The sequence below is a fragment of the Drosophila hydei genome, unplaced genomic scaffold, assembly GCF_003285905.1.
Source record: "Drosophila hydei strain 15085-1641.00,03,60 unplaced genomic scaffold, DhydRS2 tig00000250-arrow-arrow-pilon, whole genome shotgun sequence".
Taxonomy (NCBI): domain Eukaryota; kingdom Metazoa; phylum Arthropoda; class Insecta; order Diptera; family Drosophilidae; genus Drosophila; species Drosophila hydei.
Genome location: NW_022045696.1, coordinates 29091 through 47134, shown reverse-complemented (window position 1 = coordinate 47134; position 18044 = coordinate 29091). Strand labels below are relative to the sequence as shown.

General features: G+C 36.4%; 2 protein-coding genes across 3 annotated transcripts; one reads left to right on the top strand and one right to left on the bottom strand.

The window, feature by feature from the left end:
• The first annotated feature begins 9378 nt into the window (after positions 1-9378).
• On the top strand, positions 9379-14064 carry LOC111596548 (nose resistant to fluoxetine protein 6). Its single transcript, XM_023310821.2, has 6 exons — positions 9379-9785; positions 11692-12094; positions 12215-12288; positions 12354-12883; positions 12957-13613; positions 13672-14064. The coding sequence occupies exons 1-6, from the start codon at positions 9482-9484 to the stop codon at positions 13942-13944; spliced, it is 2241 nt and encodes a 746-aa protein (XP_023166589.2). The 5' UTR covers positions 9379-9481; the 3' UTR covers positions 13945-14064.
• Positions 14065-14212: 148 nt separating this feature from the next.
• LOC111596549 (F-box/LRR-repeat protein 4) lies at positions 14213-18042 on the bottom strand. 2 transcript variants are annotated; one of them, XM_023310822.2, is made up of 12 exons: positions 17858-18042; positions 17075-17779; positions 16469-16562; positions 16193-16397; positions 15798-16134; positions 15483-15733; positions 15298-15407; positions 15076-15240; positions 14846-15011; positions 14567-14758; positions 14425-14494; positions 14213-14368 (listed from the first exon to the last, which is right to left on the bottom strand). In XM_023310822.2, exons 2-12 carry the CDS (start codon positions 17390-17392, stop codon positions 14294-14296), a joined length of 1983 nt encoding a protein of 660 aa, XP_023166590.1. In that variant the 5' UTR covers positions 17393-17779; positions 17858-18042; the 3' UTR covers positions 14213-14293. The 2 variants fall into 2 exon arrangements, with proteins under 2 accessions (XP_023166590.1, XP_023166591.1); XM_023310823.2 differs by having other exon boundaries at positions 17987-18001.
• Between the last annotated feature and the right edge of the window lie 2 nt (positions 18043-18044).

Sequence of the window (18044 nt, the reverse complement as noted above, 5' to 3'; positions counted from 1 at the left end):
TTTCGGATCTGCGCCTCAGGTTGTGCTATCGGCACTTAAACATGCACAGGCAGGAGGATTGCAACCACGCGTTTATATACAAATATACACCTTTAATTATAAATTTAGTTTTTGGGTAAAGCACAGACAGCATCTGCAATTGCAAATGCAACAATTTTCATTACGATTCTAATTCTTATGTACCATATGCTTATTATCGCAGAAGCGTAACACACGCATCTATATATATATATATATATATATATATATATGTATATGTATATGTATATGTATATGTATATGTATATATATAGATATATATATATATATATATATATATATATATGTATATGTATATGTATATGTATATGTATATGTATATGTATATGTATATATATAGATATATATATATATATATATATACTTTTTTTTTTGTAATATCTACGTATTATTCAAAATCTTTTCTATCAATGTTTAGTGCAATCGATTAGGAGACTTGCTCGCAACCGTGGCAAATGGGTAATATTATATATTTTGTAAACGTAAAACGTTAAATTATGTTTTCTCTTTAGTATGCAAAATATATTCAACACAATATAAATATATATATTTCTGAAGATGCTGAAAGTAAACAAACAAAAACAAATACAAAAAAAACAAAAAAAAAAAAAAAACAAAAAACAGAATGTAACAGAAAATATGGAAAAATAGTACATTATATTATATTATTATTATATCTGAAAAATAGTACATACAATTTTTATTATACATTATATTTATTTAAGTCGTCTATTCTACGTAAATGCGATTTTACCTATATGTCTTAAATCGAACATTTCATCGATGCAAATAGTTTTGAAGCTAATTTATTCTTATTTTAAAAGATTAATTTTTTTTACCTAACTTTAAGTCCAAAAATATCATTCTAAATCAAGAGACACGCAACAAAACAAAACAAAACAAAAATATTAATAATAAAAAGAAACCATGTGTTAGGACTATCATAACTATCGAAAGAATATAGACTATATAAAACGCATGCGAATAGTGTTTTATGGCTATCAATTCTAAAGCTTAGTTGTTGGCGATCGTCAGTTTATTATCTGCTCCTTATAGGAGCTTGAATTGGGAACACGCTTAGAAATATTTTTCTTTAGATACCACCATATACATAAACAAGTATGAATCGATATATGTGAATAAATATACATATATACATATATATATATATATAAGTTATATATATATGTATATATATATGTATATGTATATATATCTACATATGTATGTTGGAATGTGAAAAGATCAAACAAAATCAAGAAAACAACGCTCCATTTTATATCAACTTCCAATTGACATACAACAATAAGATTAGTAGAAGTGCAACTTGCAACCCGAAAACACCAACGACCAAATAACACTCACTTAAAGCAATTAAAGCAATAGTCAAATGCTTTCATTAACCAATTAGAATTGTACAACTTATTCGAAACAGTACAGCCTTACATACATATAGATAACTAAAGATTCGTTGAGCATTTTGAATCATTTTACCGTTTTGCTTTTCGTAAGCATATATGAAACTTAAACACACGTTTTTGCCACCAATTGTAAATACCTAACGTAATTTATTTAGTATTTCATTTTGTGATAGTTAAAGAAAAACAAAGCAGAAGAAAAACCAGAAAAAATAATAGAAAAGAAAACATCGGTCTTAATTTAAAAAATATTTAATTTCTTTTGTTTATTTTATTTTTTTTTTTGCAACTTTGTTCACGTTTGTCTCAAAAACAAAAAAAAAAAAACAAAAACAAAATACCCAAGGAAGAATATACCATGTTAATTTTATTTAATATTGAAATTTTAATAATTGCTATTTATTAACGCTAGACATATACATTTTAGACATAGGAAGCTAGTCGTAAGGCGTACACTATTTACTAGGTGATTAGCATTTAGATTGTAGTCTACATTTTTTATAAGCTTTGGAATACGCCCATATTTTTTACAAGAGTTGCCGCCGCCCAAGAATCGTGTATAGACAGAGAGAAATAAACAACAAAAGAAAATGAAAAAAAAAAAAAAAAAAAAAACAAAAGGAAAATCGAATGGAAAGTTGAGTGTAAGGGAGAAAGAGCGTTAAACATTTTGTAAATTACATATACATACACAAACATGTATTCATATTATACACACAAATATATATATATATATACATATGTCTATTCATAGATACAGAGTATATTAACATTCGTTTAAGTCGAAATGTAACTGCGCATAGCAAATGCCTTCATAAATGCGTTAACAAAACAAATTGAACATTTATTGTAAATAAACATACTGGCGCTTAAGCTTCGTATGTACATTGCTATATGGTACGTATAAAACAATTGTAAGTCAAATCCAATGGCCTAGTTCTTAGTATCGCATATATCTATACATATGTATAACCATTAAACCATTCACTATATATATATATATATGTATATGTATATATATATATTTATATATATATATATATATATGTACATATACAGTTTGAGTTTTTAAGCCCACTAGTTTGTTAACTAAATAATAATAATGAAGAGAAAAACAACAAACAAACAAAAAAAATTAGCCAAAAGAAAGTAGTGTCTGTGCCTGTGTTACTGCCGCTAAGCGTCCATATGCGCCGCACAATCAAAACAAAAAAAAAAAGAATAATAATAATAATATAAATAAACACAATTAGTGGCTTAGGAGTTGCCGCCCAGCTCCTTGGGCCCTTGTAAAAATATTGATACAAGTAAAACGAAACGGAAACATGACGCTGCCTTTAAACAGCGGTTGCTATGGCGCGCTGAGCGGCATGCATGCGGCACAGCCAGAAATATTTAAAAACAAGAGAAAAACAAAAAAAAAATTAAAAAAAAAATAATTGAATAACCAAAAAAAACAAAAGAAAACAAAAACAAAAATGGAAAAGTTAGATCCGATGTTGGCTATCTAACTGTTTTGTTATATGGTCCCGTCAGCAGCAATGAACAAAGTTTTAATGAGTTGTGCGTGTGCGTGTGTCCATGTATGTGTGTTTGCGTGTATTGATTTGTGCATGGGATAAATTATAATAACAACTCTGATTTCTAAAGACAGCACCTATGTGAGAGAGGGAGAAGGAAGGGGAGAGGAAACGAAAGGGAGAGGGATGGGAAAAGAGAGAGAGAGCATATTCCAAAACTATTTGTGATTACAATTATAAATGAAGAGAAAACAAAACACAAAACACATGCATTAACTGTGTATATCGCGAAATGAGAGTAATAACATAGTATCTAAGTCTTAGCCTAAAATCAAGCGACATCTCTAAATATTACAAAAATATATATATAAATAAATATATATATATATATACATATGTATGCATATACAAGCAGCGGAATAGTTAAGTACGATTGTAAATTTTAAAAACCGAAATCATAATTTAATCGAATGGCAAGTGGAAACGATATGTCCGCATTGCTAACAACGTTTATTATTATTATTATGCATAAAACATGCAATTTCTTAAACTGCTGCGAATAGCAAAACAAATACAAAAACAAAAGAAACGATAACAACAAAATGAAGTAAACAACAAAACCACGAAAACAACATAGTTAAGTCAAGTGTAAGCCAAGCCTTAGTAAAACTAGTTATAATTACAAAAACAACAACAAACAACTGCAAAGAAATACTATAACTTATAATCTAAACACTGGTTACAATATATTATAATAATTACTTGTAAAATAGCTCGAAATGTATTTCTGCATATAAGACAAAACAAAACAAAACGAAAACAAAAACAAAAAACAAAAAGAAAAAACCATTGCGATTTTGTCACTTATCAATTAATTTTTTAATTACAACTTTTTTTTTCTTCATTGTTTTACCAAACGTGTTTTTTTTATATTGATTAATTTTTGTACTTTGTAACTTAATATAAATATATTTAACATGATTAAACTGTAACAATATAAACATAAATCACACCAACACCAACAACAACAACACACACACACATTGTAATTAACAAAATACTTTGCTAAAAAGTGTAAAATAATTTAATTTAAATAAAAATTATGAAATTTAATTTTTCCTTAAAACGCATTTTTAATATTTGTTAACATATATTATAAAAATGTATGTGTTTAAAAGTCAGACTGCAGAAATATATCTACATTTGAAGATGATTGCCCGATGGGTAATCGATAATGCTTGAAGATAATAGATTTCTCTCTATGAGTATTCACAGCTCAAGAATGATGGATAATGGATAATGCTTGAAGGCTATATATTTATATAGAGATGATTGTCTTCTCTCTGTGAGTAATTACAACTCAAGAAATATCCATTCTATCTCTACATCTGGATTTATATATATAACGTGCAGAACTGGATTTGGAATTGTCCAATATCATAGATTTAGATCTCGTTACAATATTGAAGTATTTCTTAATTTTACTAGGTAAGCTTGTTAAACCGTCTACTTGTCCACTACCTTTGTACTACTTCCTGGAAAGAAGTTCCCAAATGTTTTCAAAAATGTTTATGTACGGCGAGTATAGCAGTCAGTCGAGCAATTTAACATTTCGGTAGCTAATCTCTTGTTGTTTTATGAGCCTTATCATACTGGAAAGTTCATGAAATACTATTGCTAGCCAGACTTTACAGATCATCAAGATGGCATTCCTCATTCCACGCCATATGCTGTGCTGCACCAAGGTACTCCCTACGGTATCCATGGTAGTTGTCTACATAGAGATAGTTTCTTTTTAGAAGACGTGCTTGATATATATATATATATATATATATATATATATATATATATATATATATATATATATATATATATATATATATATATATATGAAATTTGAAATATCTGGAGTCTGGCTATCTTCTACTACATATAGGAGTCGGCCAGGGTTAGATCGAGTTGTTTAATAATTATTGAATAATTGAATTGAATTATCTTGTCGACACATAGCTGTAAAGTTTCTTAACTTAAAAGTTATTCATCTTTATTCTGTCGACATTCAATCTAATTCTATGCCTTTCCGAAGTCTACTTTTCTGATAAACAATATTGTAAAAAGTTTCCACATTTTTATTGTTTTGTTATCTAACTATGAAATTGTTGATAAAACGTCTGTCTTTAAATAAATTCTATTTAATACCATTATTATTTTCGAATACTAAAAATATTTGTGCTTATCAATTCACTGAATTTTAATTAGCTGCATATTGTGTTATTTATAAATCGCATGATTAATGTGATTAATAAAATTAAGCTGCGGTTAATTGGAGAACCCAAATGACGAAGATAACTTTTGTACTTCCCATAACCCATAACCCACGAGACGAGACGAGAATAGAAAAAGAGAAGAGAAGAGAAGAGAAGAGAAGAGAAGAGAAGAAAGAGAGAAGAAGAGAGAGAAGAAAAGAAAGAAGAGAAGAGACGAGAGAAGAGAAGAAGAGAGAGAAGATAAAAGAAAGAAGAGAAAGAAGAGAAGAGAAGAAGATAAGAAGAGAGAGAAGCAGAAGAGAAGAAAGAGAATAAGAACAGCAGAGCGTCCCAAGAGCAGCTCGAAGCGAGAACGCCGAGCCCCGAGATCCTCAACTCCTCTCCGCTCCTCTCCGCTCCGCTCCTCTCCTCCTCCTTCCTCCTCCTCTCCTCTCCTCTCCTCTCCTCTCCTCTCCTCTCCTCTCCTCATCCTCTGCCTCTACTCTCCTCTAAGAGAAGATAAAAGAGAAGAGAAGAGAAGACCATAATTATCCAGTAAATTCGTCGCGGCCCCGAAAGGAACTCTATACAAATATCTTCAATGCCGCAGCAAATTTAAATCGACAAACTGATAACTCGCCTATTAAAGGGTTATTGTTAAATAATAGTAAAGCAAAATTAAAAATTATATTTTTAATTTATTATTGCTAGACTTTATTATTTTTATACTGAGCTGAAACCGTATATAAACACGTATATGTGAGGCATAACCGACTGCCTAATACTTGTGCACAAACATTTATATTTATTTATGTATTTACAAAATATAAAAAATATCAATTATTTGTGTATTTGTAGAGATACCTGAATAGATGCCATGCCTAGGTAATATATGTATTGCACAAAACCAATATACTCTATTCACATCTTGGTTAACGAACCAATATAAAACTCGTGCGGGAGCAACGCCATTGATAAGATTACGGCTAAAGATTAAAATACACGAAACGCTCTATTGGCCAGAATTTAGGTCTTGCCGTTCCCACGCCATTTACTGACGTATACTACGCACGAGCTTTGTGTAAACTTATGGCAATCGATTGCAGGCGTGCCCCTAAATCAGAAGTAAGGTGCCAATAGGCCATCAGCCTGAAGTGTATTACCTGATATTATTGTGAATCGAATGTTAAGCCATAGTCAAACACTACACGAAAATCATGTAAATCATTGCAAACAGTTAAAAGTGCTCCTCTAGTCGGCAGTGAACGACTAGCGAATACCTTGAGCTGAAATTTGATATCCATTTGCATTGATACCTTGAAATAGAAAGACCTATTGATTACTCAAAGCTTAAGATAGAACACTCGCCGACAACAGTAAATCGAAATTGATCAACTTAAAAGTTCGTATACCCTGTTAAATACATTAAATTGTCTATTGTTTTTGTCCATGAGTTCGTAACAGGAAAAAGAAAAGATGTGTCTATTCTACATTGAGATAGATTGAACTATTAGTTTTGTAAGTTACACAGGATAATACATTATAAAGGATGAACAAGCAAGAGGGATACTTTTTTCGATTCATAATTCTGAAATGGCTTCAGTTGTCGATAAGTTTAATTTGCAGAAATATTCTATAAGACTTGCCATTCAACATGTCAGATCAATCAATAAAAAGGTGGGAAGTTATGAAGGAGAAATTTAGAGAAATTATACTAAACGCTTAAAGCACTGCCAGCACAACTAAGACAAACATTTGCATAATGTTGCTGCAAAATAATCACAGAAAATATATATTAATATCTGAGTCCACGAATTTCTTTAGCCATTTCTTGAGCCATTGCTCTTATTTGCTCACCCCAGACTGTGAGGCAATTGTCGCTGGTTACACGGCATATTCGAGTCTGATTATCACTTTTGCTGTTTCTATGCCAAGCTGAGCTGAAATTTTGAGATAGGTCCGTACTTCTGATACAGCTACAAGGTCGACAGCACGGGTAAATCAAAGAAACAAACGGTCATAAATTTAGTTTTATTATAGTATACAAGTTTATGCGTTTATACAAAAGATTTACTTTGATATATAATTATAGCAGTCTCTTTCCGAGTCTACCCTTTTTTTCTGATTCCATATTTGCAAAATCGAATCGCTATATTAAGCAGTTCGTATTAACAATAATCTCTTTTATAGAATCATTTCTATATCATATGTCTACGTAATGTTTAATCTGTTTTTTTTTTTTTGTTTTGTTTTATTATTTTATTGCGTCCGCCAAGCAATAAGGTGTATTTCTTTTCGACCAAAGTTTCCGCCTATGGATCATAAAACCTTATTATAGATAAGATCAACAGTAGCTTAGGTACGCTGCCCCAATATAGTATGCATATGATTGAACTTTTTAAATCTGACCAAACATGTGATTAAGGAGGAAAATCTAGAAAACTAAAGAGTTTAACGTAGTAGCATCATTCGAAGGTTTCAATGCGTTTGTCTACCTTGAACACATAGTCAAAAGAGGCAGACCCGAAAAAATATGGTAAATTTTATTTGTGAGAGAGAAGAGAAAACCAATATCAAGTTTCATGTTTCAGCTGGAATAACTGAAGTGAGATATTCTTGATTATTTGAAATTAGAAAAGGATCTCTTTATAACATTTCTAGTTTCTAACAATATTTTTTTGTAGCTTTCTGTCGACTTACCAAAATTCTGAATGCTCCCTGACTGACTGAAGGACGTGATCTCGTATGCAAATTTGCCAAAGGCGACGTTGAAGTTCCGCGCCTAAATTAAAATTTAAAGGATTGAAAAATTCGTAATTCTCTCGCTTTGATCGTTCTCTATTTTATTATATCAATATCTAAATATTTTTTATATTTCGACATGGCATTAGAACTAGGACTGAATGCATTTCATGGGTTCAGTTATATCAATTGTAACACAAGCAAGGAAGAGTGCTCTTGTCGGGAATGCCCCACTAGGTGATACCCTGAGCCCAGTGCAGAGCTGATATTCGAATCATTCTATGCTTTTTGTACGTATATTACAAACGAAAAATAGGGCAATCATTCAATATATTTGTATATATTCTGTGTATTTATTACAGATGAACGACTTTCAGTAGTAGTAAGGCAATGAAATGAGTTCTCGAGAGCTGCGTAGGATATACAGAAATATTTATTTAAGACTTCAAGCCTGCAGATTAAGTGGCTCGATCGCCTCAGCTCGTCGTTTTGATCAAAAGTTTATATAGAATTTAAGGGATTTGCCCCGCCTTCTTCTGCCAGTTACATTCATTTTCACAAAACTACGATGAGTTTCCATTTCCAATGCTTTCCACACAAGAATTTTAAAGATTAAAGCTTCTTTTGTTGCTTAACTCCGGCCTAAATATATGTCCTGTAGACAGAGTTAAGTCTGATTTGACTAAATTGTTTGATTTTCTTCAAAATACTTTGAACTCGAGATGTTAACGAGCGTCATTTAAGTCTAGGCATACGTGAGGTATGTATATGAATTATTAGTGCCATGTGTATGTGGACTGCATTGCGATGAGATTACTGAATTACCAACAAGTTTCATGAAAAATACTGATAGTGCCGTGATCAAAGGCTAATTGAAACTACAAAGCGAAAAGAAGAAGTAGAGAAGAAGGAGAAGAATAAGCAAAGGCAGGTTTACTCACACCTTGTCCACACTGCGATCAAAGTTCAATTGTTTTCTTTTTTGGGCTTTCCAGTAATTTAATTAGCTGCGTTCAACTATAAATTGCAAGTTATCTGTACAGTTTTAAAGGCTGCTTTGACATAATTTACACCTGTGGCATGGAGACGGGTACGAGTGAGCGTGCGAGCGACAAATCCCAGTTAAATCCGCGCTGGTAACGCGACCCAACCAGCGCTGAGCTTGTCAGAAAGATAAGCAATTGATTATACAGTTGCTTATCACTTTTTTAGCCAGCGCCTGTATCTGTATATTTGAAAAATTATTTATAAATTTCATGGGCAAAAGCGTTTGGTCATCGCGTCAACTCCAATTACTAACACGACGACGTCGTCGCCGTCGCCGTCGCCGTCGCCGTCGACGTCGATGTTGACAGCGTCTGAAGTGGACACTTTAGGCTATAAAAGCACTAGTATCGATTGGCAATACAATTAGTTAACCGCTCGCTCAAAATCGCACGCATCTCTAATTAGCTGGCGATCTGCCCCTATTATACGCGCACAAGGATAACGAAAAGGAGCCGCACGGATAGGAATTATGGCGCAGCTCCATAAGCTGGGTCTGCTCACAGCAGCGTTGCTTCTACTGCTGGCCAACGGGAGCGAAGCATATGCAAAGACCGACAGAGATTTGCTCACCGGACACTCAACGCCCATGGAGGGCAGCTTGGCCTTTCAGTTCTTCGACTTGGCCTCGCAACAGGCGGCCATAGCCAACAGCACGGGCATCCAGCTGGCACGGAGTAGCTCGGCCCGCGGCAACTACGATGACGTCCTGTGCGATAGGGACGTGGCACGCATACGTGACGCCATAAACAACATGGAGGAGTGGGCTCTCGAATGTAAGCGATACTCAAATTAACTCAATAGCCATCAAATGGATATGGGTGAAGGACAGCAAAGCAAAGCTCAAATTCGGATAATCATTCATTTATTCTCGTTATTTCATTATTATTTTTATATATAAATTTTGTAGTGATTTCGAGTGTGAAAATATGTTGGTAGTAGAGTTTATAGTACTATATAGATTCGATATCAACTTATCCAAAGTGTCTAACAAGTCGCGATCATCGTATAAAATTAAGACTCGAAAAGTCTTCAATTCTTACAACATGAAAGTATCGAAGAAGTTTCTCGAAAAATATAAAATATATATATATATATGCAGTGAAGTATTGATCTAAAGAATTTCGAAATATTGCTAAATCTTGTTACATCTTGCATAATAAGCAAGGAAAACAAAAAAGTTTTTGTTTTCATATAAAGTGAGATCTAAAAGGAAAAGAAAAGGCAACAAAATCAAAATAAAGCAGAATTTGTCTTAAAAAAAGGTTAACATAATTCTCAGTATATAAAAAATATAAATAATATATTTTTTATTATATATCTAACACAATTCCCAGTGTATAAAAAAATTATAAATAATTTATTTTAATAACTCGTAAAATATTTTCAACAATATCGTCCTTGCGAAGAGAGAAACGCGAAGTTAATCAGTCTTATTTAAATGCATATATATAAAGATATATACAAGCCTATATGTAAAGATATATACAAGCCTATATATAAAGATATATACATGCATATTTAGTCAATCACCATGCAGCTCTGTTGGCGTTACCCAATATCCCGCTAGCCGGTTGCCAAGGCAAACAGACAATGGCCTATTTGGACACTACTTAAAGTAATAACAAATGACGCAATCTAGGTTCGAGGTTCTAGATTGAGCAGAATTTCCATTCATAAAAGTTAGCGCAAACGTTTTATGCTGCATCGTAAATCAAATTCGAAATCTAAATTTATTGCCCATATGCACTTGTTTATTTTGATAAACGATTAGATTGCGGTAATTAGATTATGATGCAAGATTTCCAGGCGACACTTTAGCCGGCAAACAATCATAAATCATGATTAAGTGACCAGTAATGTGAATGGAAAGGCTCCCTGCGAGGCGATTGATATCGCAGCGATTAAAGTGCTTCTTGCCTCGCCGACAGCCTGCGTCCAACCAATCGCTTCTGATAAGAGCTTCTCAAATAACTTCAGTGTTTATTTACCGACTACTTCAAAAATAGCCAACTCCCAAAATAACGTGCACTTTCGCCAGCGTATGCATATCACAAGTGTTGTTTATTGTTGATATTGACTGATATGCATAAATATATGGAGCGAAAAATTGCGGAAAATGTTATCGTTAGGCACGCATTAGATTAAATACCTTTCTATCAATATTAGTCAGGGGTCTGTTTGTGATTTTAACAAAAGTTATTCATTTATGCCACATTTTCGATTCCTTTCCAAGTATTGAATCCTCAGACCACATTAAAAAAAATCTTTTGGGATCTTATTCAACTCCTCCTACCCCGATGTCTTCTTTATCTACTCAATCTAAGTCGCAGCCTTGCCTTTTTATTATATTTATTATATTTATTTTATAGATTAAAGACTGAGACATGAGTTTGCATAGAAAGGGAAAGACAAATATTGAATGGGTATTTTTTTATGTTAATTAAAAAATTTTCTCTGAATATGATTACTTTTTTTATATATATTTTTTTTATTTATATATATAATCGAAGACTAATAAGCCATATGCAAATTCATCCTAATCTATAAAAACTTAAAATTTGATAACTTTCGATGGCACTTTAAGCGGATAAGTGCTTGAAGAATTAGCCAGTTTTATATTTTTTTTTACCCTAGCTTACTATATAAGCTTAATACAATTTACATTTATTTTACTTGTAGTTCCCGATACATGGGGTCGCCTGCCCGTCGGCTTCTTCTGGGGCCATCTCATTAGCATGGGCCAGTACGAAGAGTGTGTCGCAGCCACAGCCACCTACGGCAATGATCTGAATGGCCAGTATTGCCTGGCCCGCCTGAACATCACCCAGTTCTACAGGAAAGTGAAGCAGCGACATGAGGAATTCTCCCGCATCAGCTACAAGCAAACGGATCCCGAGATCTTTGAGCTGGGCGTCTGCGTGCCGAGCACTTGCAGCGCTGAGAAAACTGATGCTCTGCTGAAGTACGCCATTGCACACTTATATGGCAACGATGTCATCGATCTTAACTATCAGCTGGTCCAGGAGAAATGGTGCAAATACAATGCGCCAGTCGAGTTCCGCGGTGTGGATATATTTGCCATGTAAGTAAGAGTCAACTAAACGACCAAGGCAGATATTTTTTTCTAGTATAGGGCCATTAGTGTTATCGAATATTATAGAGTAATGCAGTCCTAAAATAATTGTGATTTCTCTTCACGCAGCATCTTCTTTTCGTTGATCATAGTATTCCTGATAGCCAGCAGCGTTTACGATTATGTGCAGACCCAAAAGAGCGGTAAGTCTGAAAGCTGGTCTGAAATTGTTTGCAGTCTAATAAACGTGAATTCTCCTATTTGACAGCGCCTAAAAAGCCGCTATTCATAGCCTTCTCGGTGCTACACAATGCGCCAAAGATTTTCACGGTCAAAAAGGTAAACAATCCAAACGTGATCCACTGCCTGAACGGTCTGCGATGCTTCAGCATGATGTGGGTGGTGTTTGGCCACGGCTACATGACCTTCTACGACCTGCCACACATCAATCGGAACAAGTTCTACACGTGGGTGCAGACACCCTACTCGATGCTGGTGCAGAACGGCTCGCTCTGCGTGGATACGTTCTTTTTCATGTCCGGCCTGCTGATGTGCTGGGGCGCCTTCCGTGAGATGGAGCGCACCAAGGGCAAGCTGAACATTCCGATGATGTACTTCCATCGCTATATCCGTCTGACACCCGTCGTCGCTGTTGTCGTCTTGTACATTATGTCGCTATACCGTTACTCCGGCGCCGGACCCATGTGGTTCAAGCTGGGCATCCAAGATCAGCGCTGTGCGGACACCTGGTGGGCCACACTGCTCTATGTGCAGAATTATGCCTTCCCCTACAGCATAGTAAGTGAAAGCTTCCTCACTAATCCATGTTCAATATGCATCTAGCCGTCATACGTTGTACCTCTCACTACAGTGCGTCTCGCAGTCGTGGTATCTGGCTGTTGACACCCAGTTGTACTTCCTCTCCCCGCTGTTCCTGATACCGCTGTATAAGTGGGGCAAGAAGGCGCTCATACCTATTGCAATATTCGGTATACTTTGCCTGGGCTGCACAGTGGCGACCTTCTTGCAAAACGACTTTACACTGTTCCGCGTTCAAGACGATCATGTTGATTTGCGTCAGCGTCTGACCTACTATCCGACGCATACGCGCATTCCGACTTGGCTGATCGGCGTCATCTTCGGCTACTTCCTGTTTACGCGCAACCGTGGACGCCAGATTCCATTGGCCAAGCACTGGGTGATTACTGGCTGGGTGGTGGCCTTTGGCACAATGCTAGCGGACATGTGGGGTCCCTTCTGGCGCATTCTGCCAGACACGCCGGACTCTCCGCTTATTGAGGGCGCCTTGTTTGAACCCCTCAGTCGCAGCTCCTGGGCCTTGTCCATCGGCTGGATTGTGTGGGCCTGCTACAATGGACATGGCGGCCTAATCAATGACTTCCTCTCTTGGAGTTTCTTCACTGGTTTCAGCCGTCTGTGCTACTGCATGTACGTAATACACAGAATCGTTCAGCTCGTGAATGCTGCAAGGCTGCAAACGGATACACACTTCTCCAACTACGATGCGGTAAGATAGCTCTCATTGCATTGTATTCTCTTTGCGTCTAATGTCTGTCTATCTGCAGATCTTGCGCTGGTGGCACGACTTTGGTATCACCCTGACCCTCTCCATCTTTGCGACGCTCGCCTTTGAGGCCCCCATTCTGGGCATTGAGAAGGCAATTTTCGGACGCGGCGATGCCAAGCCAGCACCCAAAAAGCCTGCAGTCGCCGAAAGCGAAAAAGTTGTCCCAACCACCGAACAAACCGCCGACATTGCTCCAGCCACCAATGTGGTTGAGCAAGAGCCAGAAATTCAACCTATAGCCAGCAGAGCTGAGGATCCATCAAAAGCCTAATTATAATAAACTCGCCAACTCAATTCTTGTTAGGAAAGAAAATATTTTTTTTATATATTGTTATTTATAATATACTAGAACTCATTACCCGCCGTTGGCAGGGTTGAGTGGCAATTTGAATAAAAAAAACTAAAAAATTTACGATTCCGACGATCTGTCAGTCACGCCTAAATATAAGGGCTTTCCCAGCTTAATAGTATATACAATCTGGTGACATATAAGTGTTTATCAAATTTATTACTATTTATATTTATACAATTACAATAGTTATCTGTTACTATAAACACAAACGCTATAAACATAGATAATATTATCTAACTGTTCCATACGGTATGCCGCTTAATTAAAACTATCTGGAGTTGTAGATGCGGCTATTCTTAATATCCACATTGAAGAGTCGAGACCAATCCGCAATTACGTCAAACTGCAAAGAGCACAAATGATAAGTAGAATTCTATTTTAGTATAAATTCTGACCTACATCACGATCCATGAAGTTGTCGCAAAAGCACAAATCCAACAATTTCAGTTTTGAACAATGAACCAGAATGCTGAAAAGAAAAGCATACATTACAGGTTTTACAGAGACAACTTTAAATATATATCAGATTTGAGAGACTTACTCATAAACGCGCTCGTGGGTTATATTAAGTATGCCCATCAAATCCAACTGCTCAAGATTTTTCCCCAGTGTTGCGATATGCATGAGATCACGTTCAGTGATGCCTCGCATTGCCGACAGAAAGAGTTTTTTAAGTTTGGGGCAGTTAAACAGCAGCTGGTATAGGCTATCTCCCAAAGTGGCTTCGCGCATGCTGCAACATAATAAGTTCAGTTATGCATACTCTCCTCAATCTAAATGTAATTTTGCCACAATATTGAGAAATAGCTAGTTTACTAACCACCAACCCAGATCCAGTTCTTCCAGCTGTTGGCAACGGGACAGCGATTGAAGTCCCCGTGCAGACAAAAAGTGTGCTTTCCACATGTCCAGTGAAACGAGTTGGGTGTTGTAAGTGGCCAGATGAGTTGCGACATTATCCATGTTTACCGAAACACCACAGAAGGCTAACAAATAGAACAATTTTAAGTACTACTACAGCATATACATAAAAATGCGATGAAAACCTACCAAGATTCAAATGTTTTAATTTGCGATTGCTTTCTAGCATACTTAGTAGAAGTTCCGACTCAAAGGCAGTTTGAAAGAGATCGAGTCGCTCCAGATTCTTTAGATTGGCTAAGCAGGAAAAATTGAGTAGAGGTGGGTTCGTCGTACAGTTCCGTAGGCTCAATTCTATAAATGAAAGAACTTAAAATCATAAAGTACAAAAAATTAATGCAGCTAACTTGCCTATCAGATTATCACAGACTATACCAACTGTCTCAATGCAGCTGGCATTTAGAAACTTGCATGAATTAAGGCGCAAATGGGTCATATTGTCTCCACGTTGGGTTAGAAATCTGTGGAAAAAATTAAAGGGAAAGTGCTATACACATAATCCTCGGCTTATCATTTAGCTGCTGAAGATTATTCACTTTTTGAACTCTGTGGGTGAAATTTCTCCGAACCCACCGCACCATGACAAATCCAGTTTTCGCAACATCGTCGCCCGTCGCGCCAGCGTGCATAAGAGCTCAGAATTAGCCAACTGCCAATAGGACTTTAGGCTGAGGTCACAATAGAGTAGCGGATGGGTGGAAATATCGTAGAACAGGTGCGACACTTGACCCATACGAAAGAGCGACTTTAGGTCCAGATAGCTGAGTATTTTCAACAGGATTTCACACTACGAGAAAGACTTTACACATGAGATGAAGTGCGCAGCTGGTAAAACAAATTGGTTGGCCAACCGGCAGATCCGTTAGGCAGATTTCTGTTGTGCTGTTATGCTTTTGTTGCTCTGATTCCACATGGCTATCCATCAAAAACTTGCTCAGATCGTTGTTTATAAATTCGTGAAGTTTGACAGCATCATTCGCCTGGCAGCTGGGCTGGAACTTCAACGTACGCAATTTGCAGATGATGGGCCCATTTCCGCTTTCCTCTCCCGTGTTACCCAGGCGCTTTCCTACGGGTGCCAGCAGCTGATGCATGCAACGCATGGGGACCGTCCTACCGCATAGCATAATAGCATCTATCTCGGTATAATAATTTAGACGACTGTGATTAAAGTCAATACGCAACGTTCTGTGCAGAATAAAATTAATATTAGTGAGAATCAAAAATTTTGCTGGCGCTAACTTACTTTGTAATAATATTAGTTTTCTTTAGAGGCGGGGCAAAACGTCGAGAATCGTGTGGCACCTGATTTAGGTCACTGGGTTTTGCTTCCCATAAACAGGTCCAACGCTTGGTGATGCTGTAAGCCCAAATTCGCACTACTCCACCGGGATTGAATGTCTCGAAGATGGCTACTTCCGTTGGCACCACAAACTTTTCGAAATAAACAACTGCATAGTCAGCCGTAAAGTCAGCTGATAAAACTCTTTGCGCTTTGTTTAACTGCAAATGCTACACTTACCAATAAAATCATGTGTAGGCAGAGATGGCAAATTCTGTGCCTGAATCTCTTGGGTGGCGGAAGGTGCCAGCTGCCACCAATCACCGTAGGTACGCTGCAGATGCAATGAAAATAGAATCATTGAAAAACTAAATGAAATCGATATAGAAATTTCGAACAGCACCTTAGCCAACTGGCGATATTTTATTTTTTCTTTCTAAGAATGCACTTTACACTAAACTAAATAAAACCTAAGCCTTTTGCTAGTAAATCATTATATTCGTATTCCAAAGCGGAGCTAAAGAAATAACTATTGAGTGCTGGAATACACTCAGGTACAGGGCTTTATCCAAATTCAACAGTCAACAGAAATGGGTCGATGCACTATCCACTTAACCATGATATGCTCTTCTTATATATATATATATATAATTATATGTGAGATGATGATGATGATGGCGAAATTCTATCTAACTCCTATTAAATAATATATTTGTTAACTGCCCAGGAAACACTGCTATTGTCTTTACATTACTACATTTGTACAAACAATAGCATTCGATTCTAGAGATTCTTAAGCAAAAATGAATGAAAAACAAAAGGCATTAATAGATAGTTTTGGCTCACCATTGTAAAGGTCTCTGGGTAGTCGCCATAGGCAGGAAATTTGGTTGGCCTGCCAATCACATTAGCAGCCGTGTAGGATATACTGTAATCTATACCATATTGCGAGCTAAAGTCCAGCACACCAAGTACATACTGCCCAAGGTAGTAGCCGTGGTCCTCGTGGGACTGTGACTGAAGCTTGCTGCCACAGCTAAACCAGCCGCCATTGCACTCATGTTTGCGCTCCATTAGCATTGCCGTAAAATCAATGAGTGCATCGGGCTCGGTGTCGCTGGAGCTACCGTCTTCGGCGCCGCCACCGAAGGCCAGCAGGGACATGATATTCTTCAATGGTGTGACAGTTTACTTAAGCCTCACCGAATCGTTTGATAGTGCAAATCGCAATTGAAGCTCTTTAGCGTATCAAGGCGAATGTTTCGCATACCGCGCTCTGGCGCCAAAGACAACTTGAGGCTCGACCAGCCGATTATACGAATGATTCACAAAACGTAAGTTGCCTTTAGTGTTTGAGTGCTGGAGTACTGATGAACGTCCCTGAAGACGAGCTGATGTCGCCTTGAACACTTTTGCGCCGTAAGTTGTTGTTCGACTTGTCCTGTTATAGATCGAATGCGACAGTTAGAGCGTTAAGTTTACGTTTTAAGTTCACGTTTTCGGGCCTAATGTTGGCACTGAGCTCTGTAAATGAAAACAAAAGGCGCACCACTATATGGCGCTAATTGAATTAAAAGCTATCACGGATTCCTCTTTGGTATTTGCTGGGCGAGGTGGTGTTAGTGCTACCGTGGCGCCAATCAGTCGGTGAATGCTTTCAACGTGCTGGCATTAAATTTGGTAATATTTCTGATCAATATTAGAAATTCCCTTGAAGCGTTTATTCTGATAATTTACTATTGAATTTTGACAACAAACCCGAAACAAAGTTTGGATCATATATATACAATAAAAACAGTAACAGCGTTGCAAACAG

Bases quoted from the DNA above. Each gene is read 5' to 3' on its own strand.
- LOC111596549 (XM_023310822.2), bottom strand. From the start codon at position 17,392: ATGTCCCTGCTGGCCTTCGGTGGCGGCGCCGAAGACGGTAGCTCCAGC. The intron at 16,563-17,074 runs GTGAGCCAAAAC...TTGCATCTGCAG, and splicing joins ACCCAGAGACCTTTACAATG to CGTACCTACGGTGATTGGTG. The intron at 16,135-16,192 runs GTAAGTTAGCGC...TATTCTGCACAG, and splicing joins AAAACTAATATTATTACAAA to AACGTTGCGTATTGACTTTA.
- LOC111596548 (XM_023310821.2), top strand. From the start codon at position 9,482: ATGGCGCAGCTCCATAAGCTGGGTCTGCTCACAGCAGCGTTGCTTCTA. The intron at 12,289-12,353 runs GTAAGTCTGAAA...CCTATTTGACAG, and splicing joins TGTGCAGACCCAAAAGAGCG to CGCCTAAAAAGCCGCTATTC. The intron at 12,884-12,956 runs GTAAGTGAAAGC...CTCTCACTACAG, and splicing joins ATGCCTTCCCCTACAGCATA to TGCGTCTCGCAGTCGTGGTA.